Here is a 26,401-nt window from a genome sequence, read left to right as displayed (position 1 = left end):
AAACAATCCTCAAAATTTATCATTTTTCTCTGACCCAGATATGGTATGTATGGTATGGTGAGTTACCAGTGACTGCAGCGTTGGTGCATGGTGCAGTGCCTGAAAAATAGTAAATCATGATCTTATGATTCTGTTTCATTTTTACCTCAACCAATGAAATAAACTGAGCTCATGAAATGCCTTATATGAAGCGATATTATGGAGAAACATTTCTCCAAGAGACGACACTGGATGAAGTAATAAGAGTTCGAACTCGTGGCTGATTTTTTCATCTGAAAATACAAGGAAATTATGTGAATGTGTCGTCACTACCAGAATACGACCACGCATTTCATACTTTTCTTGACAAACGCCAATAAATTCATTCCAAACCACCTTTTCAATTCCGATAACTTTGAAAATGTGACCTTTATTTGACAAAACCTAGGACACCGACAATGCAGTAGAGAAAATTATCAACATGATGTGGTACGAGTGACAGGTTATTAGCCGCAAAATCTCGAAAACCCGGTTTCGGTCAACAACTTTCAAAATTTGACCTTTGCATAACCTTTGAAGGTCACAAAACAAGGTTGTGGACATTAAAATAAGGAAATAGAATACGTGCTATAGCTTAATGGAGTTAGTTCATCGAAGAAGGTCGAAAACCCGGTTCGATTCCCACAACTTTGAAAATTTGACCTTTGTGGCCTTTAAAGGTCAAAGGTCAAGGATTATGACCTTTGGTGCAAAACTTCCTCTGGAACATTCCAGGAACAATATAGTATCATATAGGCTATATGGCATTTCGCACTCATCGGATTATCGATACTTTTATGAAATCAGCGTAAAAACAAACTTGAAGGGGGCGCCACGGGCAAGGTGTTCGAGATAGAGCAAAATGGTTTCAAGACTTTAGGTGGGGAATGACCTCAAGATTATGCATAAAAAATATTGTCATCCGAGCTCTCAAAGTTTGGGTGGTTGTATGTTTTTAATGTCAAAATTCGCAATTATCTAAGTTTTTGATCTTGTGACCTTGACCTTGGAACGAAAATGAAAAATCAGACAACGACAAGTTTTAGATAATTCATTTTGCTGTTCAAATGCCAAAGAACCCATTCCCCATTCAGTCAATTCCCTTGGAGAAGATAGATTTTTAATCCGACTACCCCTAAAAATGGCTATTTTTTGGGCGTGGCTCCGCCCACAATGGGCGTAGCATGCCCTCATCCAGGCAAACACAACGAGACATTGATATCGAACACATAACCAAGTTTCATCAATCTCGGATCAAAGTCCACAGAGTTATGCTCTGGACAGACAGACACAGACATAACGAATATAGTGGTCAATCTGGCTGGCGCTCGTGAACCAATAGATATTTCAATAATAAACGGGAATAAGATGCAATAGATATTTCAATAATAAATGGGAATAAGATGCAATAGATATTTCAATAATAAATGGGAATAAGATGCAATAGATATTTCAATAATAAACGGGAATAAGAGAGAATAGATATTTCATGAATAAATGCTTCACAAAAGTATTTGGTTTCTGTATGAAATAATAGTTCACGTGTTGAAGGTTATGTTAGCATACATCCAACGTCGACCAACTATTTTGTGCGACTAAGCTACTACTCTATCCTCTAAATCGTTTCCCCATTTATGATCTGTCCAAATGTGTTCTGTTGAAAAGGTAAGCAGCTACTTGTGTGCTGCAGAGTGAATCCCCACAGCCTCCCCCCCCCCAACCCAACTTCACAAGGAGGCATGAAGATCATGAAAGGAGGAGAAAAAGGGGAGGGGGGAGGCACGGCACCTCAGCATCCTTGCCTGAGGCAGCGGAACATCCCCGAGGGTTCGAAGCCTCGAGAAGGCCGATGCAGAGGCTATAAAAGCCATGTTGGGAGAATGTGCGAATGAGTCAGAGGTGCGCAGAGGGGGTGAGTTGGAGAGCTGCACAGCAGTAAGAGAGCGAGTTGGTTGGTTGACACCAATCCAAAATGAAGGGATAGCCCTGTGAGGACGAACACGGAACGGAGCGAGGCACTACCAGACAACGGCACTCCAGTTTCAACCGAGCCTGCAACTCCCGTCACAACCACAACCAGGGCCATAAGTTATCGGATAAGTTGACGGGATTATTCGTGGGTGCGGGACATAATCTGTACAGAATTCTCCTTCATTGTAGTGTTACTTTTCTGTTCTCCTCCCTCCCTTTGTATAAACCAAATTTTCACCACGGAAGTGTTGGTTTTGTGCACGCCCTGGAATTGGGACACAAACGTGGTGCTAGTAAATCCAGGGCCATTGGAAATTGATGCAAACACCCCTCATGACAAACATGACGGTTTGTCAAGGGTCTTCACTTGGCCCCCACCCCATCCTTTTGAATTGATGAACTCATCATAGGCGGCAGGCTCGTTGGAGTTACTGTGCGTCGGAAACCGATGTAAACATCTTTTTGGCTTTTCCGGCAGATGGCGTAGAGTCCTAAGGACTACCAGTTGCTAAATTAGTGACCCGGTGGGAGATTTGACCATGTCCATCCACATCACAGTTACAATACAATTTAATTAAAAAAATCCAGCTTGGGTAAAAGAAAAATGTAAATTTATCATTGAAGACAAAAAACAACAACAAGTATTCGGGGCATTCCAAAACAGGGTCAATTGACATCTTTACATTGAGAGTAGTTCTGCAAAGGGGCCAACTCACCGCTTGGCTTTCGGCAGGCCGAGAGGGGTAAGACAAAGATGGGAATTAGCAGGAGCAGGTCGGATTCTGAGGCGCAGCTTGCAAGGCTTCTCTCCGAGGATGGTCAAAGGGCAAAAGATTGGCACAAAAAAAAAACACAAAACAAAACAAAAAAACAACATTTATATTTAAAAAATAAAAATAAAAAAAAGCAGAAAAACAATTACAAATAAGGTTGGAACTGCATTTGTGAAAAATGTTCTGTTTCTACTCTTTCAAGACATCTATTACTAAAAGGAGAAATGTGTGTCCATGTGTCGGTCACGCTTTATTCGAAAGGACTTCTGCTGTCGTAAAAATCCTAAAAAAAGGTTAGTTGGAAAACCAATGATGTATTTGCTTGGAAAAAAAAATGTGTCCGTTTAATCATGAAATTATCTGTTTTAAAAGCCCATCTTTTCAGGATGGAAGAAGAAGCATGACTTGAAGCTTTAATGTAGTCATTCCAACGGTACGACAGCAGGAACCCTTCAGAATATAGTGTTACCGACATGGACAGAGCACAACAAATTATATAAAGTAATACTTCGTGAAGAAATAGCAAAATGTATAATAATACATGGGACACACAAACAACAAAAACTATCACCACGAGAACTGCAGCAACAACTACGTGTTATAAAACATCCTTTTTTGTGTGTTTCACTTCATTTTACACACTCATTGAGACTCACAGATAGACGTGCCATATGTTTATGAAGTGCTACATGTAGTCTTTTGCGACGAGTAGTGTAGACAAAGAGTAGAGTAGAGTAGAGTAGACTACGAGTAGAGTAGACTTTTCTGCCAGCAAAGCGATGAGTAGACACGACTAGTTGTGAACTAATAGGGATCCTTTTGCATGTATATCGGACATATCCTGATGTCCAATATACATACAATGAGATTAAGGTCAGTTCAGCAGAATTTCTCAAGCGTGATGTAAAAATGACTTGAGGAACACTCTGGTGCCAAGGTCTAAAGTGACAAACTCAACTTAGAATGGAGTAATATCTCGGAAGAAGGCAAGCAAACCGAGATATGAAGCTCATCGAGCAAATGAAAGTCGAAATAGGATGGTGAATAATGGGTGGTTTGCAAATAAATTAATGAGACTTGACAACAAAACAAAAACAAACAGGAAATTAAATTTAAAATTATTTTTAAAAGTCAAAGTACTGGCTAAAACTACTTCCTCACTCTGCTCAGCATTTATAGTTGTTAAAGAGTAGTTAAACACCTTTTGTGGTGGCCATCTTGGAAAATGGCTGCCTCAATTGATCATAGAGTATTTCTGAAAAATGACTCGAACTTTGCATATACAACCCTTAATAAACGTCCAGTATAAAATTTGGCACAATCCAGTATAACCTTTGTAAATAGTGATCCATTGGATTCCGAAATAATTGATAAAACAGATCAGAATTTGGATTTTTCTCACATTTTTTTTTTTTTTTTAAACACCGAGCATCATGCTTACTGAAATATTTATGATATTTAACATGCAGATATCTCTCCTAATAAGTGTGTGTGTGTGTCTTCTTCACAACACCAAAACCATGAAACTGAGCAGCCTGAAAAACTTTGCATCCATACTAAGGGAACCCCAAGGAAGTGCATGAGTGAGAAGTGAATGTTTAGTTCAATTAAAAGACTCCTTTTGAAGATGATCAATGGCCTTATTTAATGATATCCTTTATTCGGCGCATCCTTGGCCACCTCTCTCTTTGGGATCTTAAAGGCCTCTTCTGGGTAACCTCGTTGAGGTCTTAACCCGCCATGTTTTTTGGCCTGCTCAACCATGCCCCGACCTTTGGAACAGGCCGCAACAATTTCTTAACAATAAAGTAAAAAAAAATTTCCACTTTCCTCACTCATATTGAATGCCTGTTCATCACAGCTACGAATTGTTGTGTACATCACTTTTGTAAGTGCTATCGTTTTCAAATTAGGAGCTTGGAGCGATTTCATGCATTATATGAGATCATTTTCCACAATCTACTCTCATGGACTCATTAAAGTACATCATCAAAATATTATTTCGCTTTTGAGGCGGATATCATCCGTACTAAATTAGTGTCAAAATCTGGAATGAAATCTGATGATTTAAAGAAATAATGAGTCTTATAACTAAGCCAATATACCTATTGACTTTAAGCAAGCAAGGCTATGTTCCCTCCTCCATTGACACACAAGAAAATGTGAAATTTCCAAAACATTAAACTTATCTTTTCTACTGTTTGGAGAATTATGTTGAGTGAACCAAAAAATTTAAGAATGTGCCAAAATTAACCAGCTTCATTGAGCTATATGATTGAATGCATTTACTGCTTGACCTCGACACCTGTCCCACAAAGGGACTGCTTATCCAGAGAGTCTGCTAAATCGGTCTATTTTTGGAGGTTTCGCGAAGTGTTCTACAGGGAATCAAAGCAAATCTGGTGAAAAACGGATGTTTTAAAATAAAGTTATAATGTTTGTGCTGACCGCAAACAATGTACCACATGAAACATGCACAGACAAGCAGGCAACGTGGCGGATTATCTGCAATGTTTATTTCACAGGCGATTAAACTTTGCGATGTCTCAAGGTTGTTGTACATCAAGCTGCAACTCTTTTGTGGATGAAGTCATTATTTGAACGAATTCATTTTATTTCTCTAACTGCTGTGTGCACGGTGAAGACTGGCTGTAAAGTTAAAAGGATCCTTTTTGTTTATGCAGCCACAGCCTGGCCAGCCGTTCCTTATCAACCATTTAATTGGAGCGTTTGCTTGAGTGCTTAATCCACTTGTAGAGCGTCCAATAGTCGATAGTGGTACCGTGCTCCATGATCGTGAGTGAGCGGTACCACGCTCCGTCATCGTGAGTGAGCGGTACCACGCTCCGTCATCGTGAGTGAGCGGTTGTGAAATAACACCCGATTTCCGAGCCATTTGCCGTATTAACGCGTTTTCTAAATTACAGAGCCAAAATTATTTTTTCCACCTGTCACACGCAGCTCTTTTTAAAGATTAATGTTTGTGAACATATGCATGAAACGTCTATATAAATGCAACAATCTTTTTCGGTGAAAGATACTCAAGGTATCTAGGTTGTATACAGGAATCACACTCACTCCAACCTGCCGATTCCCCAAAAATTGCCGATATTGGCCAAGTGTGTGTGTGTGTGTGTGTGTGTGTGTGTGTGTGTGTGTGTGTGTGTGTGTGTGTGTGTGTGTGTGTGTGTGTGTGTGTGTGTGTGTGTGTGTGTGTGTGTGTGTGTGTGTGTGAGAGATAAGACGTCATCCGTGGACTGGATGTGACACACTTGGGACATTTGCCAGGCAAGGAAAGATGAAGCCTTTGAAAATCCTCCTGTGTGACTATAAGTTCATGGATGTCTTTGCATTACTTGGAACGAGCTGGAACATTATCAATGACGTGTTCTGCATCATCCAGAAGTTTGTCAACTTTACTGTCACAATAGCAAAGTGGTTAAGGTTCATGAAATCAGATAAAACTCGGATAACAAATGTTCCGCAGCACACGAGGGGAGCTCGAATCAGCACAGCTTCCAGCTTGAGGACAAGCTCCTACAGGACACGTTGATTTAACTTCCAGGCGGCCATATGGTGACGGAGTTTTGTCAATTCCCCACATATTCCTAACCCCAGTCAAGGGCATGGATGGACAAGGGAAAATGGCAGCCTTCTTATCCCATGGATGACAGAATCCCCCCGCTACCAAAGTTGTTCTCAGTTTGATGTCGTGCAAGTGTGATCACTCTTGTCGGCCAACTGACTGCTCATGCATCATTAATGGCCTGAAATGTACAGCAGTGTGAAAGTTGCACACTTCCTCCAACATGGCCAGTGATGATGAGGAGCCAGAGCATGACCAGCAGGACACATCAGATGGTGGTGACGAATGAAAGGACACCTACACCAGCATGTGAGTAATTATCTGAAACTTGAAGAACAGCATTAAAGCTCATACTTGCCTCTGCATGTTAAATATTTCTTATATCTGAATGTTAAATATGATGGGAATACTAAAGGGGGGGGGAGGGAGTGATGGAGGGAGAGCGGGGGGGTTAGAGAGAAGAGGAGGATGGGCAGGGGAAGGGAAGACAGTGCGAGGTGAGAGGAAGGGAAGGCAGACATGTGGTGGAGCGTCAATTACGATTCATACTGTCTCATCAAAATTATTCTGCATAGAAAAACAATGACGATGGAAAAAATTAATGTCTGAAATCGATTTTCTACCAGTAATACTATAAACATGGCCCGGACATGTCTAGAGACAAACACTGTCCAGACATAACCACCGTCTGGATATGGACGGAGACAGAGAGGAGAGTGAGAGAGGAGGGTGCTGCACTGTATGGGGGGGGGGGTACTGGAGTAGAGCAAGGATGGGAGGGAGAGAGAGACAGAAACAGAGAGAAAGATATAGGGGAGTTAGCAGAGAAAATATGTAAGGCTTTATGAAAACACACACACACACACACACACACACACACACACACACACACACACACACACACACACACACACACACACACACACACACACACACACACACACACACACACACACACACACACACACACACACACACACACACACACACACACACACACACACACACACACCAGTAAGTTTTGTGACATCGACAAGCCTAACAGATGATTTTGATCCATGTCTGATGAATATTTTGCTGTTTACATGTTTGCTCAATCTGAGGCAAATGATGAAGACATGTGTCCTCTGTGATGCAAACAAGTTCCGGGAAGTTTCCTGCAGAGTTTTTGGCATGCAACAGGATGCGCGTATCTGCCTCTTCTTGGCTGGATTGGAGGTCATGGATTTCTCACCAACCATCTGCAGTTAACATGAAGCACCTGTTTCCAGACATGACAAACGTGCTTTTGCTTCCAAGCTTTGCTCTGATGATATTCTCCTTCCAGCTCTCTGTGAGAAAAGCAGTAAACTTGTTCTTGCTGACTGTGCATGAGACAAGTCGCCTCCAATTCTTGATCTTGTGACGTGGCATTATATTGTTGAACGCGATTGCCTTTTTCAGAACCACGTTGAATGCGTTCAGCAGATTTAATCGAGTGACCATGGTATGCGTCAAATCGCACATCAATTCTGTCACTTCTTTTGTCAATGTGGAGGATTTGTGAGAACACATGATCAGAGAGTTCAGTGAATGTTCGATTCTCACCAAGCAGTTTATGCTTGGGTCCCATGGCATTGATTAGTGTCACAAGTGGATGAGGGACATCCTCTGTTAATAAGACTTTGCTCTCAAGGTATTTTGCCAAAATATCCTTATTTGTTTTCTTCATAGTACCATCACAATTGGCCAATGCCCAAGGTAATGGTCCGAGATGATGAGACAGGACATCATGCATTTCCAATTTTCTGCTTTGAGCAGGTAGAGCGATGTTCCCAAAAAGGGTGGTACTATTGCGGGTGGACTGTTCCTTTTCCCAATAACGTATTGGCAGTTGCGCACCCGGTGCCTTTATTGTGTGCTTCTTATCCTTCGTGGATGCAGTCGTGACAGGTTTCAGTGGCACACACGATGATGATGTTGATTAAACAATGATACCTTTGACACGATGTGAGGTTCCTGCTCCACTTAAAACTTCCTCTTGCCTGTCAACATTGTCAAAGGCAAGCACTGTAGATATGGATGGATGTACGCACATGGGAAGAGGTACTGTGTCAAACTCGACACTTTCCAGCTTTTCCATACTTCATGCTGTCTATTTCTTCCAAACAAGAGTAGGAAGAGGCATGAAGACACGCTCCTACAGCACACGTGTCAATCTAACTACCAGGTGGCCATATGGCAATGGAGTTGAGTCAATTCACGAGACATTCCTATCCCCAGTCAAGGGCATGGATGGACAACAAGTGAAGATGGCAGCCTTGTTATCAGTGAATGACAGGATCGCCGCTCCCAAAGTCGTTCTCAGTTTGATGTCATGCAAGTGTGCTCACTCTTGTCGGCCAACTGACCGTTCATGCATCATTAACGGCCTGAAACGTTGCACACTTGCTCCAACATCGCCAGTGATGATGAGGAGCCAGACAGAGCATGACCAGCAGGACTCGTCAGACGGTGATGACGAATGAAAGGAAACCTCCATGAGTGTGCGAGTAATTATCTGAAATGTGAAGAAAAGCATTAAAGCTCGTACTTGCCTGAAATCTATCCAGATGTTAAATATCATAAATATTTCAGTAAGCACGATGCCAAGTGTAGGAAAATCCAAATTCTGTCCAATTTTCTCAATTATTTTGGACTCCGATTAACGAATATTAACAAACGTTATACTGGCATGTTCAAATTTTAACACTCAACATATTGTTATGAATTCTGGCCCGCCTGGCGTGCGATCGGCCGCGTACCTCTAATGGCAGCCGCGTCACCCACCGGACGGAGAATTCAGTCATGACCCTCCTGGAACTACTGCCAGGAGCCAGTCACGGGTGGGGGTTTAACCTCACCACAACCCAGTCTGCATTCCACCCGCACGAAATAGGGTGAATCGCCGATGTCGATATACCTAAATACCCGCGTGGGTAACCTACCGAGGGGTTGCACCACGCCGCAGCTCGGCTTAGGACACGGACCGTTTAAGCGGTTCGTTTCATGCTACAGGGATAGCCGAGCGGTGTTATCGCCGACCTCGACGGTTCAGATTATTTATCGGGTGTTTAAAACCCACTACCAATCATTCCACGATTCAAGATGGCACTTTCAAAAGAGGGGAAGGACGCAACGAATGGGGAACATTTCACATACAACACAAACAAGCAAGGGCAGTCATGCAATATGTACAGCAAGAAATGAAAGACGTTGCGACCGACTACAGCATTAAATGTACAGGCACTTAAACAGGTTTGCTTCACGGACTGGCGCCACAAACACACATACAAAAGCCCAAAGAAAAGAAAACCTCCCTTCTGCGGCCGGTGAACCCTCTCCGGCACTCTCCTCGTCCGCACGCGCAGGTCCACCACAGACTGCCTGCGGCACCTCCCGTCCACGTCTCCGAGGCGTCGCCCGGACTCGCCACCGGCCGCGCCTTCACCGACAGGTCGCTCAACGCCAAAACGAGAGGGAGGGAGAGAGAACTCGACCTCGACGACAAAGAAAGAGAGAGAGCCAGCACGACCCCGACAGAGAGGATGACGTCGACGACCCAGACAAAAAAAGGACTTGACCTCGACCACCAAGAGAGACTGAGCCCCGCGTGCGGTCCGCCTTGTATAGCGCGGGGCTCCGCCTTTCGCTCCTCCCTGTTTTTGGCTCCGCCTCCCTTCGAGAAGGTTCCCGAAAAGGGGCGTTCCCTCACCCCGACCGCCTCACGCCCTGCATCCACCAATCGGCAGCGAGCTGCCCTCCCCCTTCCCTTCACACCAAGCGCGGGGAAAATAGGCAGGAAAAACCCCACAGGCTTCACAATAGCTTTTGTTCTGCCAATCCTTCTCGGACGGTTTCCGACGCGGAAACCGTCTTACCGTGGTCCGCGGAGGATGGCGTTCATAAGCGGGCGTAGTGGCGAAGATGGTGGTGATTGTGGGGGTGGTGCGAGTGTGGTGGGCGTTGTGGCGTAGTTGTTGTTTGCGTGGAGGTTTGTTGCAATGGTGGCTCAAAATAACGATAGATAAAGAAAAATGGCTATCTCAAAGAGTCGCAGCCCTTTAAACAACGGTGGGGACCTATCTGAACACTCACTTACCGGCATAGCTAATCTAAGGAACCTTTATGGTGTATTGCGAATTTCCACAGCCGTAACAATATCATGTTCAGGGTTGTCTGTGCCTCAGATCAGCCGTTGCAAAGTTGTAATCAATTTTCAGAAATATGATGAAATGAATCAGCCATTTTCCAATATGGCCACCAAAAAAGTGTTCAACTACTTTTTCAAGATGTCCATCACAGTTTTTATTTACTACCTTACTGGACAATACAGTGGATTTTATTCCCCCTTTCTGGTAGTCAACTCGTCTGGTTCATGGACGACCACAGGTTGCCATGTAGTTCAAGTTAGAATCAGCTCTCACACGGGAAAGGCAGTGCCATCCCTGTAGTTTAAAGCAGGAATTTGGAATTTGTCAGGGTGTCGGCACTACGTTACTAACTCGTCACGAAGGACACTGTGTGATCTTTAACCTTCACCAATTAAAGGGGGAGGGGTTCTCTTTAAAATGTCCCACTGACTGGGGGGGGGAGATACCCATGAGATGGCACTGCCGACATCGCGAATGTACCAGGAAGTTACTTCTCTCGAGGTTAATGGCTGTTTGTGTCATGTTGCTGCACAATTTATGTTACAGCTTTCCCACGAGTCAGATAAACCTTTATAGGAAAAAAAAAAAATAAAATGCAAGAGGATATTCCTTATCGCTTGATTCACCTGGGAAAGCGCTGCTTCTTGCTGCACATTTCTCACGTTCATTTCATCCTCGGCTCCAGTGGAATCCATTGTTTTGTTGACCAAAGTTTTGTCTGTAGTCACATTCACAAGCAGTGCCACAGTCTCGCTTTCAGTGCCACTCACGGCCACATCCGCAGCCTTCGTAGCAATCTCAGTCTCAACCAATGTCTCATTCATTTCCCTGGAATGACCCACTTCCTTAGCCATGTGAAGCCCATCGCAATCCTCGCACCAAGCTCCAGGTTCATTGTTGTCAGTGAACCTCTGAGTTTTCTCAACAAACGGACACACAGACACGTTCTCATATTCGTTTGCTGGAATATCACCAGTGACAACTTTGGCTCCATCTCTGGATTCATCACCATCTGTGGAGCAGCCACCTTCTTTGAATTCTGTCCCATTCACAGCCGCTACATCACTGTGCAAACACAAAACAAAATACAAATTAATGAATAAATAAATCCAAATTTAAAAGACAGGTACATGAAGGGGTCTGATGTGAACAGAATGATTAAAGAGATACAAACATGTAGGATTGGGCATCCACCATGGCCAGATGTACAAAATATGCATCAGTGTGATCAAGGTGCACATTCTGGCCAGTTACATAGATAGAGAGAGAGATAGATAGAGAAAGAGAGATAGATAGAGAAAGAGAGATAGATAGAGAGACTGGCCAATTTAACAATGGGTGCCATGTTGCCTTCCTCCACTGGCATAGGTGACAACAGAGGGAGGCAAAAAGAGCCATACGTGCACGGTCATATCACGTTGAAAACACTGGTTTTCTTCCAATCACCAAAGTTAAGCAACATAGAGATTAGTTAGTACTTAGATGGTTGACCACTTGGGCTTCTTTTATCCATAGCAGTAGCGGAATGGAAAGGGTGCACACTAAAATTCATGGCACAGTGCAACAATGGCTATGCTAGCCTGGTTGTGATTATATATATATATATATATATATATATATATATATATATATATATATATATATATATATATATATATATATATATATATATATATATAAATATATATATATTTTTTTTTTTCGGCCTGACGTCAATCTTGATACGACCGAATTCATTGGTTCTAGATATTTATCTGCCTAATTCACGATGGTGGATGGCCGAGCATGGAATGATGGTGGTAATGAGTAAGGGGTGGGGGGGGGGTTGAAGTTACTTCCCCATTATCAAGTCCCATGTCGCAAAAGGAGTTGGGGATGTGTGAATTTATCTTTTGGTTTTATCAATTCAGATCTTTTGCAGGCAGAAAATCAGTCCAGTCAAGTTTTATTGAACAATCTGCATACAAGGTACAACAATGTAACAGTACAATGCAACAGAATAGCAATCAGAGGGGCACCAGGAACAAAATGATGAGGTGGGTCAGGGGAAGGGGTACAGAACAGAGGGACTGTTCACCTGACAATGCTGTGAAATGAAGAAAGAACAAACAGGGAGAGAAGACCCCTGAAATAGAGTTCATTAAATCAAGTTGCAGCACCTAATTGTGGAATATGGTAACCGGCGACACAATTGGCAGATCACTACGATGGTGTTCGTACGAGATGGCTCGAGAGGACAGGAGTCAATGATGATTGTACTACAAAGAGGGTGATTGATGTGTATCGTGAATGTCGGCTCTGTATGAGAAACGGAAGAAACTCACCAAACGCAAACACGATTCGTCATTTGGTTCCCATCCCTATCGGCTCACTTTCCTTGCACATCATGAGGGAAACAATCTGACACCTTTGACCAAAATGACAGAGCATCCATCCCCAAACAACAGAGCAAACCACAACTTGCGAATATATTGTGATATATAATAGGAAGAAAATCCTGTTCCGTATGGATTGTTTGCGGCGTCTGTATATACAGATGTAGGGAGGCAACATGGCATCTCTGAAGTGCAGACGCACACAGTCAATCACAGCGCTGCTAGTACCGGCATGCTCAAGACAATAGATGGCCAGACTCGAGAGGTATACGGCACCGATTGTGACCAATTTAGCAAGGAAAATCAATGAAGGAGTGTGTTGCTCAATTAAAACAGAATATTTACCATTGGTGCACATGTCATACATACAGGGGTCTTCAGTGCAGAGATGGGCATTAACTAATAATAATAATAATAATAATAATAATAATAATAATAATAAAAGATCCTGCACCATACTCTTATTTACAGAGCATTGGTGTTTCTGAAGCAGTTTCTTGGCAAGGGTTAGGCCTAAGTCACATTTGCTCTATGGCGAGGATACGGCGGCCGTACCCCCCCTGAATTGACAGAAACGTGCGGCGGCCGCAGAGTTTCTGAGGTGGCCTCAGGGTGGCCCTACGCCGATTGGCTATCTTTTACAGGCCGTAGGGTCGCCGTGGAATTATAGCGCGGAGTTATAACTTTTTTCATTTCTACGTTCGCCGGAGCAATTCGACAAGCCGAAAAAAAAAAAATGGCTAATAAAAAAAACCCACTCGTTAACGTCCGTCTGGCCGCACGTTCGCCTTAGGGCCCCCCTGCGGTCGCCTTGCGTCTGCCTTGAAAATTCTATGGCCGCCGCAGGAACGCCCTAAGGTCACCGTGCGACATCAAATCAAAGACCGTACGGCAACCCCACGTTTTCGGTCTCCACAATTTCTAAATACGCCGTGCGGCTCCCCGAAATATAAAAACATATGTGACTGCTACATTGTGTGACCGTGGAAATACTGCGGCCGCCGTATAATTGCTAGTGGCCGTAGATTTTGGAGACCCCACGGCCGCCGTGGCAAATGTGACTTAGGCCTTATACTTGGTTGTTTGTGGAGTCCGGCGATATATCAATATACCGGTTAAATTGATATAATTTTCCATATCGATTATAACAGTATTGTAATTGTGATTACTCCAGTATACCGAAAAGAAAAAAAAAAATCGAGATGAAAAAAGATATCCCGGTTTATCACCAACAAATCGAGGAAAGGTGTTTACAATGTTTAAATACCGGCCATGATTTTAAAAGCTTTGATGCACTCGGCGTCTCGGCTAAACGTGGAACAGGCACAGTGAAACGTATGACGTCAAGACGTACCAGTAAGTTCAGTAGGATTTAACTTTTAACCCCCAGCGTCCGAGCTCATCAGCTCCGAACAAGAAATCGTGTTTTTCTTTGCCCTCTTGGCTGTTTTTTTTTTGTATATTATGAGACAAGAGGGGTGGGAGTGGGAAGGACAAAACAGTGGGGAACAGAGACATTAGGAGATCTGTGGAAGGGAGAGGGATGGGGTGGGAACACGGGGAATACAAGATGGACATTACAGGGACTTTCAGGAAGGAAAGCAGGGAATTTGAAAGAAAGTGAGTTTGGGGTGGATTAACGGGGGTAGAAAAGATTGAGGATTTGGATGGGGGACGATAAGAGGTGGTGGTGAAACGCTGTTTTGAAGGCCTGGGGGGAAGAATGGGATTGAACAGAGTGAGGGAGTTTATTCCAAAGGTGGGGGAAAAAAAAGAGGAATGAAAGAGTGAAGGTGAGCAGCGATTCGTGATTTTGGTAGTTTTACCAGAAGGGGGTTGTTGGCGGACCTTGAGTGCCCTGCGGAAATATGGTGGGGACAAATCGCAGACACAGCGGGGGGGGGGGGCGAGACCGGAGAGGAGAGGGGAGAAGACAGACCACAGACCTGCCTGCGGTGAGAGAATGAGAGGCCCAAAGACTCAGCCTCATCGTGGGAGATGCCAATGATCCGAAACGCCTTGGTTTACACAGCGTGAAGCCGAGAAAGGTGGGAGGCAGGAGCACCAGCCCAGAAGGGAGAGCAGTACTCCATCAGTCATCAGGGTATGACTCAGCCAGAATTTGAAACACCGACCTCCCAGGCTCTGAGTGGACGCTCAAACCGCTATGCCACCAATAGACGACTACTACAAGTACTACTACTACACATGCCGAGTTAACGGATGTACCAACCCACTTGGGGGGCTGACCCCTTTGCACTTGGTTCCCTTATATCATTGTCACCATGATAGTACTGTGAGAAATTCATTCATGAAAATGATCATTATGAGGGAAGATGAAGACGACGAAGACCGAGAAAGATGGGCACGAGGTTTGAGCAGGAATTTGTAATTTGTTCATGGTGCCCGTGATAGCTCACCTACTCTTCACGAAGGACACAGTGGGATCTCTAACGTAAACAAACGAATGCCGGAAGACGGGACGCCGAGTTTAACGTTCATCCGAGGGATGACGCAGATCAATCGCCCGTCTATGAGACACCGGGATGACTGTTTATAGCTGGGTCAGGATTCGAACCCACACCAGACAGCTTAGAAGCGAGAGTGCACACCTCTAGGCCACCCTGACAACCCGAAAGCAACCCCCAATTGGGTCCAATTTCAAATGGATAAAAATAATATTGAGGTGCGAGGAGAAAAACAAAACAAACAAAAAAATACAAATCGCAAAGGATGATGGGGGAGATGGCAGCACTTTCCTTCAAACATTAATTTATTTTGCATCTGTTCAGAGAAATTGAAGCAATTCAAAATTCCACATTGTGTGTGAACAGAAACAAGAGTGCTAAATGATAAAAGCTCTCGAGTCCATTATTAATATTCAATACAAGCAGTGATGGTCATCACGAGCACATCGAGTAACTTCAGTTTAACAACACAATTCAATCAATGATAACCACAATATGAAGCAATTCTCCAAATTAACACCCACTCCACATTCTCCAGGTGCATGTTGCAGCATTCATTCATTCATTCATTCATTCAATCAATCAATCAATCAATCCACCCCCGTTGGTTTGGTGCTGCGTCCTTTCGTCCCCAACGTTTCTGATCATGAACCTCCATCTTTGATTGTTGGATTCCTTGCTGGTGAGCAAATTTCCTGAATTTCATCCTTCTGTCTTCTCTTGGTTTCCTTCATTTTGGAATTAAATCACCACATTTCTGATGTTCCCCCATCCTCCACATGCCCAGTCCACGTCGGGTACCACTCCGGCCAGCTCACTTAACTTCCTCTGTCCAGTTTCTGTCCTCGCTTCCTCGTTGGCTACTCTCTACATTCCACGAATCCCAAGTGTCCTTCTCAGGCATCTACTATGAAGATTATGCAAAACTGCATTCCTTCGTAAAGGAATAGGTAGGGATGAGAGGGATGGGCGGGACTACGACCATCAATCAGCCTGATGGGGGCGGGGCCACTAGACACAATCAGAACTACATGTCTGTGATTAACAGTGGAATATTATCAGCACTGTTCGTGCAGGGCAGTCATAGGGCCAATCGACAGCAACAACACACCTTTCCAATAAGAAAACATTAAATTTTTTTAAAAAGGCAAAAGGAAGTAACCATGGTGGGGTGGTCATGAGAAATCATCATGTGAAACCACCCCTACATCTTTCTTTGAATAATGGTTGTCCCTAGAAAAGACAAAGTTATAACTAATAAACAAACGAACGAACAAACGCACACCGGGTAGGTCTCCGTTGTTTTCGGGTTATCTATCCGTCCTAATTTTCTCTGCAACCGCTTAAGCGATTGGCAAGAAATTTTCATCATCGGTGCAACTACTCATGTAGAATGTTTCATTGATAATCATGATGTCATAGGTCACATGGTGTGGCAGCCATGTTGCAAAAAGGAAAAACTTTGGAACTCTCTCCCAAGCCGCTCCATGGAAAAAAACTGAAACTTGGCACATGTGAAGTCCTGTTTGACCCCGCTATTTGCAGAACCTGCTCCGACATTCGTGGGGAGGGGGGTTGCGGGTTTTTAAAAATTTTCCCTCATGGATCACTAACCGGCAGGAATACTGGATTTATTGCCCATTTTTCCATTGAAACCATCCATCCATTGGGACCATACCCTGTACAGAGCATTGGTGCTGCCGAAGCAGTCTCCTGGGCTCTTGGGAAAATCTTGGACAGGTAGCAAATTATCCATACCGGTATCGACTCAGGATACCCAAATGGATCAATCATCCCAGCATGCTGGCATTCATTTTGCTGACCTCGGAAGGATGACACGCTGAGTCAACCATCCATCCATTGGGACCATACTCTGTGCAGAGCATTGGCGCTGCCTTAGCAATCTCCTTGGCTATTGGGCACAATCCTGCACAGCTCGCCACTCCGACACAGGATACCAGCAAGCTGGGATTTGTTTTGCCGACCTCAGAAGGATGACAGGCAGAGTCAACCCCACTTGGTATTAATTCAACAGCTGAGCAGGATTTGAACTCAGGACCTTAGGATCCCAAGCCCGCCACCGAGCCATGAACCCAACACCAGGCATAATATTAACATTGAAAAAATAAATAAATAAATAAATAAAACCAATGTCACCTTGCGGGTGACCCGTATCTTGCCAAAAGGTGACCACGTGTGACTTCTTTAAGGTCACACTGAGGTGAACAGAGCTGCTATCCACCAGGAGCGACTCCTTGAGGAATATCTGCCTACGAGAGATTCCGATCAGAATCGTTCTACAGAGTAACCATGAAAAATATGCGTTTGCCTCATAACATCACCAAATGACGTCATAATGTCTCAAGCTTGACATATCTAGAAAGCACTCATCGAGGTGTTCAATTTGAGGTACTACACGATATGGTACCTAAGATTTCAAAATTTGACCTTGGGGTCAAAAACTTTTGACCTCCAGCGCTAACCATGAAGATCAAGGCCGATCGCCACCAAAAATTAATCAGCTGAGCGCCAGACCATGAGCTATATTCCCATGAAGTTTGAAGACGATCCGATCAAAATTACTCAAAAAATAAGGGTTTCGTCGACTCCCCTGATTTGCGACAAAGTGACCTTGATCTTTGACCTTGACCTTCAAAATTGTATGCGCTGAAAGGGACCTCTATAGGCCTCTGATATGCGAAGTTACAAAAATTTCCAATGATAACTGTGCTCTGCAGAGTGATCGATACGTGATTACAGACAAACAAACAAAAACATACAAGCTGATTAACATATCTTGCAAAAACTTTGTTTTGGCAAGATAATAAAGAATTGTGGAGACCAAATATTTTCGTCAATTTAAACTTTTTCTTTGAGGGAAAATTGTGAGTTATTTGAAAAAAAAGTGTAAGGGTGCCAATATTTTTGGTCACGACTGTTACCAATTGTGTGGGTCATGTTCAGTCTTTCTGTAACATTTACGTAAAATATTGGGTTCCTAACCAATATAATTTTCAGTGGATGTGAATTATATTGAGTTCTCATATAAAATAAAACATATTAAAATGTAAATAAATAAATAAATAAATCACCTTGTATGATCACCCATCCAAAAGGAACAAAAAGCTCTCCACCTCTGATGTCATGGGTCACGTGGTTTGGCAGCTATGATTATTTTTTTTTGAAGAATAAACCTTTAAAATCTCCTCCAGAACAGCTTGACAGATCGAGGGGAAACTTCACGAATAATTAATAGGTCACATGGGTTGGCAGCCATATTGGATTTAACAAGAATCTTTCAAAAAAATATATTATTTCTCTTGAACCACTTCGACAATTGATGTGAAACATCACAATTATGACATAGTAGTCAAGGAGAAAATATGCTTTAAAATTCAACCTGATCGGACGCATGGTTTGGCAGCTAGAATTATTATACATTTTGAATGTGGGTTCAAGGATTTAAATCAAACTTTGTACAAGTATGTATAATAATGTAATAATGTGGGTAGAGGCACATCTGGCGATATAGAAGAGTGCTCTTCTCCTTTAAAATGCTTTTATTACTCGTTTCTTTGCTTTTAAATTTTTTTTGGAAATGTATATCGATGTTTTACTCCTGATTTACAAAAGTTGTTGTGCATACTTTATAGATGATCTCACATTCGAACTAGTATGTACTTTACAGAAATATGTGTGGGCTGTTGCTGTCACCGACTTCCTGATTTAATATTGTACTGTTAACTACTCCCATATACTCAGTGTACAGAACATTAGGAACACCTGCTCGTTCCATGAAATGGACCGATCAGGTGAAAGCTATGATCCCTCGTTGATTGCACCTGTTAAATCGACTTCAATCAGTGCAGATGAATGGGAGAAGACCGGTTAAAGAAGGATTTTAAAGCCTTGAGATGATTGAGACATGGATTGTGTGTGTGCCAGAGGGTGAATGGGCAAGACAAAAGATGCAAGTGCTTTTGAACTGGGTATGGTAGTAGGTGTCAGGCGCACCGGTTTGAGTGTGTCAAGAACTGCAACACTGTTGGGTTTTTCATGCTCAACAGTTTCCCGTGTGTATCAAGAATGGTCCACCACCCAAAGGACATCCGGCCAACGGCAAACCAGTGGTCGAAAATGGCCAAAGGAAGCCGACACAAATTGTGCAGAGCAAAAGATGGGCTACAGTTCGTCAACTGACAGTCCAGTACAACATTTGTGCCAAAAGACCCATAAAGAATGCACAATTCATCATACCTCGACACGAATGGGGTATGGCAGCCGATGACCATACAGAGTTCCACTTCTTTCAGGAAAAGCAGGAATCTGCGGTTGCAGTGGGCTAAGGAATGAAAACAATAGACACTGGAGAATTGGAAAAAAAAACATTGCCTGGTCTGATGAATCCCGGTTCCTACTGTTTCACGCTGATGGGAGGACTACGGTATGGAGAAAACCACATGAGTACACGCATCCATCATGCTGCGTGTCAACATTGCAGGCTGGTGGTGGTGTGGGGTGTTTTCTTGGCACACCTTGGGCCCCTTGATAAAAATGGAGCAATGTTTGAATGCCACAGGCTATATGAACATCATTGCCAATCAGGTGCATCCCCTCATGGCAGCAGTGTGTCCATTTGCAAATTGATTTCTTCAGCAGTATAATGTCCAATTCCATAAGGCCAAGACTGTTCAGGAATGGTTCCATGAACATGACAGTGAATTTAGCTTACTGCAGTGGCCTGCCCAGTCACCAGATCTCAATCCAAATGAGCAGCTGTGGCATGAGATGGAACGAGATATTCGGAGTAGAGATCCGCGACCTGCCAACTTGACACAACTGTGGGAAGCATTAGAGCCAACATGGACCAACATCCCTGTGGAACGCTTTGGACACCTTATGGAGACACTGTCCCAACGAAATGAGGCTGTTCTGAGGGCAAAAGGAGATGCAACTCAATATTAGGAAAGTGTTCCTCATGTTTTGTACACCGAGTGTATATAGGTCTCATTGGGCAAATGTGTCTAGCGGCCCCACTCCCATCAGACCGAGTCATCATCCCACCCACCCCTCCCTTCCTATTCCTCAACAAAGGAATGCAGTTTTACATACTTTTTGTGGAATACTTTCAAGCTATTAAAATTTTGATTAGAAAGGATGCTTGCACGAAGTAAAACTATGTCGGATGGTATCAGAATCGTTGCCATTGAGAGAGGCAGCTCGGAAATTGAACGGCTGAAGATGATTATTATGAGTGCTAACAGCGAGTACACTCTGATAATACCAAACCGATAATGAGTTTTAGTATGACTTTTTGTTGAGAAACTGAGATTTATGACTCTCCTTAAGGTCGGAAAATAAAGCAATGTAACATGAGTAACCGTAACGTGAATAACCATTTCTTTTACAAATAATGTGCAACCCAATGACAGGTATATCACCCATGCAAAACTATTTTCCAAGTATACTTTGTACGAGGACACTTTTGTGAGGAAACCTCTTCTCATTTTGTGCATGTCCAAATTATGTAAAGTGTGTAACCAACACTTCTCGATGTATATTGCACACTTAAACATTTCATCTGAATATATGCGTCTGTGCTGATGAAGGTCAGGCTGTGTAGCCACTCTTAACAGAAAAAAAAATAAATCAAATAAATAATAATATTTTAAAAAGTATGGCTTTCAGTGCGTCAATTAATAAATTAGGGACCTTCGAGCAAGCCAAACCCCCTCCAAATGTAACACGAGTAACCGTGGAGTTACCCACAAGACCTTTGACCCCCCCAAAAAATCATACATTTTCATCTCTACATCACAGTACACACCTATAGCATGTTTGGTCAAAATCCCTTTAGCGGTTCACAAATTATTGCGATAACTAAAATCTGCTAATCTCAGCTAAAGTCACATGACATTTAACCCTTTGAGTCTCAAATCTAGTCAGTTCATATTTGCATCATAATGCACCTTTGTACAAAGTTTGAGAATTTTTTTTTAATCCCTTCAGTGGTTCACAAGTTGTCGTGGTAACAAAAATTGATCATGGATGGACGGATGAGTGCACGCACGAACCGGCAGTCGGACGGACAAGTCGAAAATATAATGCCTCCGGTGACTGGTGGCAGAGGCATAGAAAACGGTACGTGCCGCTTCCTGTTTAACACTCAGCCTTAAAAAGGATGGAGCACGGACAAAACACCGGGAAGGCAATATCAAAGCACACAGTAAAACCCTTGCCAAGAAACTGCTTCAGCAGCATCAACGCTCTGTCGCGTATGGTACGTCAGTCAAAATTGCAATAAGTATCGATAAAAAAAATTTCCCCCTCCCTTCATAAACGTTCACCCTCCCCAGATGATAGACATTTCCAAGGAAAATTCAGCATCTTAAATCCCCCCCCCACCATTGAGCTTACCATTTTATGACACAATCGTATTGACCGAAAGCATGAGGAAATTCTGCCTCGAGTCTTTGCAGCTCTTACCGTTCTCGTTTACACCCAATTCCAACATCGTCCGCTTGCCACCATGCTTCTGACAACTTCTCCTTGTTCGTCACAGTACAAAACTCCAGGAAAGGTGAGATGCGGTGAAGAAAAGGAGAACGAAGCGAGACATCCTCCTGGCCAATGTTCAGGTTCAACCTCAATAGTTCATCATCCTTCGAGTTGGAGTGGTCCCACGGTGGTTGCAAGCGAACTTGCTCATCTCTTCGGTCTTTTGCGAGTTCTGTCTCCAGGTGGCTGTCAGATACAAGACTGGGTGAAGACTTGCCCCATCCGGAGAAAACGTCAAATTGGTTTGGACCGCTGAACAGTTGAGCGCTTAAGCTTCCATGTGCAACACGTGGTTCATCGGTTTGAACAGAAACGTCATTTATGGTCAATGATAATTTACTGTTTAAGAAACAGTTATCCACAGTTTGTTCGAGCATTGCTGGTCCTTTATTTTCCTGAAATGACATTCTTTGCTGAGACACTGTCGACTGCACCGCTTCCTGGCTTGCCACCTCACCCGCTCTATCCCTCAGCGTTGTCATAGCGGGATCAGACAAAGGAGGACTTTTACTTTGTCCCAATTGCTTACACTTCAATCCACTTCGCAGAACTCGCGTGGATTTTGAGGAAACCTTCTTTTTATTCGGTTTGGCCACTTTGACCTCCTCGCTTTGCTTGAACAACATAGCACAAAGGCACCGAGGTGCAAATGTGATGACTTCTAACTCAACGAAGGTCACAGCAACTGCAAAAGAATGAGAATGGATTACGAAGTAATGTAAACAACATACTGCTACAAAATATGGCCTTTTAAAAGGAAAGTTGTGAAATCGAAATAAAAGCTGAAGCATGCACACCAAATTTACAATTAGTTCAAACATAACCTTTGGTCACAAGCAGGATGTTGCAGTTCTTCAAATTTTAATCAAGTTGTTATGAACGTGTATAAATCAGAGGGGAACAATTTGATACTTTCTTAAATTTCCAGCAAGATGCAACTCATATTATGGATGAAACAAAACAAACAAGCAAAAAAAAAAAAAAAAAAAAATAACCCTCCAAAGATGACAAACGTGGATGTTTCACAGTTTCACGGTATCTTTTTGTAGCAGCACACAGACCACATTGGACAAAATAAGAATTATTGATGCAGATTCAAAGATTGACCACTTAAACTGCCTCACAAAAATCTCTAACAATGTATAATGACATTTGACAGGAATATGATTGAGCGAGGATGCCACGTGACAACAAAAACGAGACTATTCGTTTGTTTTGTTTTGTTTTGCTCGTAAACAAACTATAACTGCACTCGGAAGAGCTCATAGCTCCCTCCACCAGGCCGAACAGTCTACATTTTGTATCCCACCAATAGGCCGGATCTGGAGACGCACCTGAACCGAAATCGAATCAGCTGGTTCTTGTCACCGAACAAACTCAACCGCAACTTATTGGGATAACATGCTACATATCGTTTTTGGCCGTATCTCTCAATCGTGAAGAATCACTTTACAAATTCTCGTGTGCAGATCTTCACCAAAATCGAATCAATTCGACCTGCCAACCAAACTTCGTCTGAATCCATCCACAACTTTTGGAGATATCCTGTTCAGAGACAGAGACAGAGACAGCCAGGGATAAAAAAAAAAAACATGACCTTCATCCACCTTCGGTGGCAGAGGTAACGATGGAAGAGGCTAAAAGAACCAACAAAAATAAGGTGGAATAAAAAGAAGGACCTCATCCAAATGCTCACATTTACCAAGCCCAATGCATTTCCACTGCACATGTATAATTATACGAGCAGGGACCCGTGGAAATTCCATGTGATGTAAAATGTGAAATGAAGTCCTCAACTACCCCCCTCCCTCACAAACCCCAGGACCTCCGCCTCCCAGGTCTAAGGCATCAATCCCCTCCGCACACCAAGCCTTCAACCCCTCACCACTCCACCCTCCCCCCCCCATCCCAACTGTTTCCCATCTTTGCTCTCCTCCTCCACAACCCCATCCTTACCCTCTCAATCCAAAGACTTCAATTCCCGCCCCCCCCCGCCTTTCAACCCCAAGTTCTCACTCTTTAACCTCCCAACCCTAAAATGTCAGTACCCTCTCGACTCCAAGCCTTAAAACCCCTCCACACCCATCACAGTCACATGGCCAACTCAGAATCCCATAAGATATGTGGAAAAAGATATGCGACAATAAACGACCAAAAACCGATGATCTTTCTGATGCATATACACACATCATTAAAAATAAATAATGACCTCAGACAAAGACCTTTTGTAATGGCATGGGTTTAATCCTTGCTTGAGCGAATACCAATCCCCTCCCCACTTCAAGCATTCTCCAGCTTCAGAGACAATGGCACCAAGTAGAACAATCTCACTCACAAAGTTTTGTTCCTTGTGGACAATGCCTGTGCCCATCATGCACAGATGCAAGACTGGTGTGATAATCCAATACGTTTTGTCACCCCTTGGGCCACCCTTCATGCAGAAATTAATGACGTAGTTCTGGCATACCGACAGTAACCCAAGCCTTAGGATTTGACCTCCATATGACAGGAAAGCTGTGGCTTGGGCTAATCCTTTAGCTCTCCAAGTTTTCCAAGTGGTACAGTAGGAGCTTCATTTTTTGGAGAACTTTTGACAATCGAATGCACAGTAAATGCAGCGATTCCATGTATGCATCCAGTTTGCGTTGCTCCTTCACCACACCAATGTCTTTTAATGTCTAACTTCACTGCGAAAGATGTTACACTCCGTCACTGTTTTTTGGTACGAGGTGCGCTTGGCAAAGCAGCGATAATCATCATCGGATTCAGGTAAGATGATGATCCTGGAACACCCTGATCTTTTCTTCATTGTAATATTGAACTTGAATGTGTTCACATGGTTGAGAAGGACAGACTTATGGAAGGAAGGTGGAAGCGCTCACTCCACCAGTGCTTGGCCAATTTACACTTAAATTCGTTTGTCGTCTTCGCTGAACAACGGCTTCCTGTGGAAAACTGTTCCACTCATCCAGCACTCGACTGCTCAAAATAAATAAATAAATAAATAAATAAAGTAGTTCCTGACATCAAGTCTTCTCCTCTCCTTAAATAACTTATTTGAATGACCTCGAGTTAAAGCATGTCTAGTTGGCTCCAAGAAATGACCGATAGATCCTGATCAGCCCATGAAGAATCGTGGTGTACACCAATCATATCACCCCTCCTCCTTCTGTCGTAGAGGAAGTGTACATTAAAGATCCTCAGCCTATCTTGGTAGGGAATCTCCTTCATTTCAGGAACCATTTTAGTGGCCCTCCTCTGTACTTTATCTACGTCGGTCTTAAATCGCAGGTGCCGGAGGATATTTACATATTCTCAAAGAAGTCTAACCAATGTTGAGAACAAAAGTGATAATGAAGTCCTGTTCAGGTGCCTCAATGTCTTATGATGCGAAGTAGCTGGTATCCTTTGTTAACAACTGCAACATGTTGGTGGAATATCAATTCCCTGTCCACTAGACTTCCCAAGTCTATCTCCCAAATGACTTTCTGTACTGTAAATTGATTCATACTGAATTCCTGTCCGAGGTCGTTTCTACCTGTGTGTACCACCTTGCATTTACCTTGGTTAAAGGGAAATCGACACGTGTCTGACCATCTCATGACACTGTCCAAGTCCTTTTGTAGTACTTCAGTTTTTTCTGTGGATCCCGGTGGGCCGTACAGTTTTGTGTCATCTGCAGATATCTGAACTGTTCCTTCCACCATGTCAGGAAGATCATAAATAAAGACGGCAAACAATGCAGGACCCGGTACACTGCCTTGCAGTATACCGCTCGCCATCCTGCACCAGTCAGACATTGCACCATTTACGATTGCTCTCGGCTCTCTTTCTGCCAAGGAGGCTCTAATGCACGCAAGCATATTCCCTCCAACTCCATATGCGTACAGCTTCCACAGCAGTCTTTCATGGGGAACGGCATCAAATGCTATTTTAAAGTCAAGATATTGAACAAACTTCAACTCCTTGATCCAACAGTGTTGTCCACTCCTCCGCCACCCAAAGGAGTAGCATCACACCTGACTGCCCTGGTGTAAATCCATGCTGGCTGTCAGAACATTAGTGGTCATCATATAGTCCATCATCTTGTCCTTTACGATACTTCTAGTCGTTTCCCAACAAACAAAGTCAAGCTGAGGGGTCTATAGTTTTCTGGGGACCTTCTGCTACCCTTTTTGAAGAGACGTGTGATATTGCCCCTTTTTCACTTCTTTCATGGATTTGTTGAAAATCAGGGCTGAGGGTTCAGCTATGCCTGAACTGATCTCTCTTAACAATCGTGGGTGAAACCCATCTGGACCTGGTGACTTGCTTGCATTAATCTTCTTTATCCTCTTCTCAACCTCTTCACTGGTCACCTTCACGTCTTCTTGGTGACATTCAATCTCTAACTACATACCAGATTTGACACTGAGCCAAAAGTTCTCTTGTGTAAATACAGAGCTGAAATACTAAGTGCCTCTGCTTTCTCCTTGTTGGT

At 43.3% G+C, this 26,401-nt stretch overlaps 1 protein-coding gene across 7 annotated transcripts in view; it reads right to left on the bottom strand.

Moving 5' to 3' along the window:
- Positions 1 to 26,401, bottom strand: part of LOC147025713 (uncharacterized) — an 86,812-nt gene that overhangs the window by 13,287 nt on the left and 47,124 nt on the right. For all 7 annotated transcript variants that reach the window (XM_085880392.1, XM_085880396.1, XM_085880394.1 and 4 more), the window contains 3 exons: positions 21,850 to 22,606; positions 11,147 to 11,585; positions 2,706 to 2,791 (listed from right to left, as the gene is read on the bottom strand). In XM_085880392.1, the coding sequence (XP_085736518.1) occupies positions 2,706 to 2,791; positions 11,147 to 11,585; positions 21,850 to 22,606 (1,282 nt within the window). The remainder of the gene's footprint in view (positions 1 to 2,705; positions 2,792 to 11,146; positions 11,586 to 21,849; positions 22,607 to 26,401) is intronic.

The sequence above is a fragment of the Eptatretus burgeri genome, chromosome 5 (genome assembly GCF_056783735.1).
Source record: "Eptatretus burgeri isolate ZD-2024b chromosome 5, Ebu_testis_v1, whole genome shotgun sequence".
Lineage (NCBI taxonomy): Eukaryota > Metazoa > Chordata > Myxini > Myxiniformes > Myxinidae > Eptatretus > Eptatretus burgeri.
This window is presented reverse-complemented; position numbering and strand designations above follow the sequence as displayed.